Raw genomic sequence first — 1,130 nt, 5'->3', positions numbered from 1 at the left:
TTTATATATAAAAAAATGCCATTCCACATTTAGATATTTTTCCAATAAAAATGTAATAATAATTAATATAATAAAATAATACCAATTATACCATATAATATACTAATAAATAAAAAAACATTCAATTATAAAGGCAATTGAAATACTATCACAACAATTTGATATTAATAACAATAGTTTTATTTATAAATATTAGTAATTTCCCGTTCTGATCAATTAAAAACGATGCAAATAAAAAGCACCCCAATACTATCCAAAACGAAAGAAGTTTCTTCCCAAAACACTGTTTTGACTTTGAAAAATCACAAACGCACAAAGCCAGACAACGAAATAAAAATGTATAAAAAAGCATTAAAAATACAAAGAAAAGTCTGTGTTGGATTTTTTAATAATCACTTTGATCCCCAAAGCCGAATTACTAATTTCTTTATTAATTGTACTTTTCATTCGACTGAACTGAATTAAACTTGAAAACCAGAGATGTTTGATTCCTTTGTATCTCAGTGTTCGAGTGCGATCGGTTTCAAGGAGGATATGTTTCGCTTTATGATGGCGTTTCTCATGGAAATCCCAATAACGCTCTTTCTTCGGTATCTTCCCGACAACCCTCGTTTGAAACACATGATCTATGGATGCATCGGGATCTTCATTAGTTTCTTTATCTACAACGGGATGACCTTCTGTGTCTTCATTACGATGCTTCCCGTCTATTTTATCATGAAATATATGCCTAATAAAACAGGCGCTTATATCTGCTTTGCTCTTTCATTGGGATATTTGTTAACACTTCACATCAAACGGATGCTCGACAACTACTTGGGATACGATTTGGACTTCTCTTCCGTCCAAATGGTCCTCACCATCAAATTCACAACCTTTGCCTTTTCCGTCGCCAACGCAAACGACAAGGACTACGTCTGCTCAAAATACACGGAACAACACAAAATTAAGACGTACCCAACACTCTTGGAATTCTTCGGGTACACTTTCTTCTATCCCGCGTTCTTCTCAGGTCCAGCTTTGGAGTTCACCGAGTACATCGCCTTCGTCGACATGTCGATGTTCGACGAGTTCGGAAAGAAGGTCCCGCCAATCAGTTTGAAAGCCGTTGGGAATGTTGTGGTGACAAT

The 1,130-nt window shown here is 35.3% G+C and overlaps 2 protein-coding genes across 2 annotated transcripts; one reads left to right on the top strand and one right to left on the bottom strand.

The window, feature by feature from the left end:
- Window positions 1–172: 172 nt before the first annotated feature.
- Window positions 173–352, bottom strand: EIN_307570 (Hypothetical protein; the record flags this gene model as incomplete). Its single annotated transcript, XM_004186039.1, has 1 exon — window positions 173–352. A coding segment is annotated over one exon (180 nt), but the record flags the coding sequence as incomplete, so codon positions are not given.
- Window positions 353–480: 128 nt separating this feature from the next.
- Window positions 481–1,116, top strand: EIN_307560 (membrane-bound O-acyltransferase mboat family protein; the record flags this gene model as incomplete). The annotated part of the gene is made up of 1 exon (XM_004186038.1): window positions 481–1,116. A coding segment is annotated over one exon (636 nt), but the record flags the coding sequence as incomplete, so codon positions are not given.
- Between the last annotated feature and the right edge of the window lie 14 nt (window positions 1,117–1,130).

Source organism: Entamoeba invadens, assembly GCF_000330505.1.
Source record: "Entamoeba invadens IP1 unplaced genomic scaffold scaff_1105074724509, whole genome shotgun sequence".
Lineage (NCBI taxonomy): Eukaryota > Evosea > Mastigamoebida > Endamoebidae > Entamoeba > Entamoeba invadens.
The sequence above is the reverse complement of the archived record's forward strand: the minus strand, read 5'-3'. Positions and strand labels throughout refer to the sequence as shown.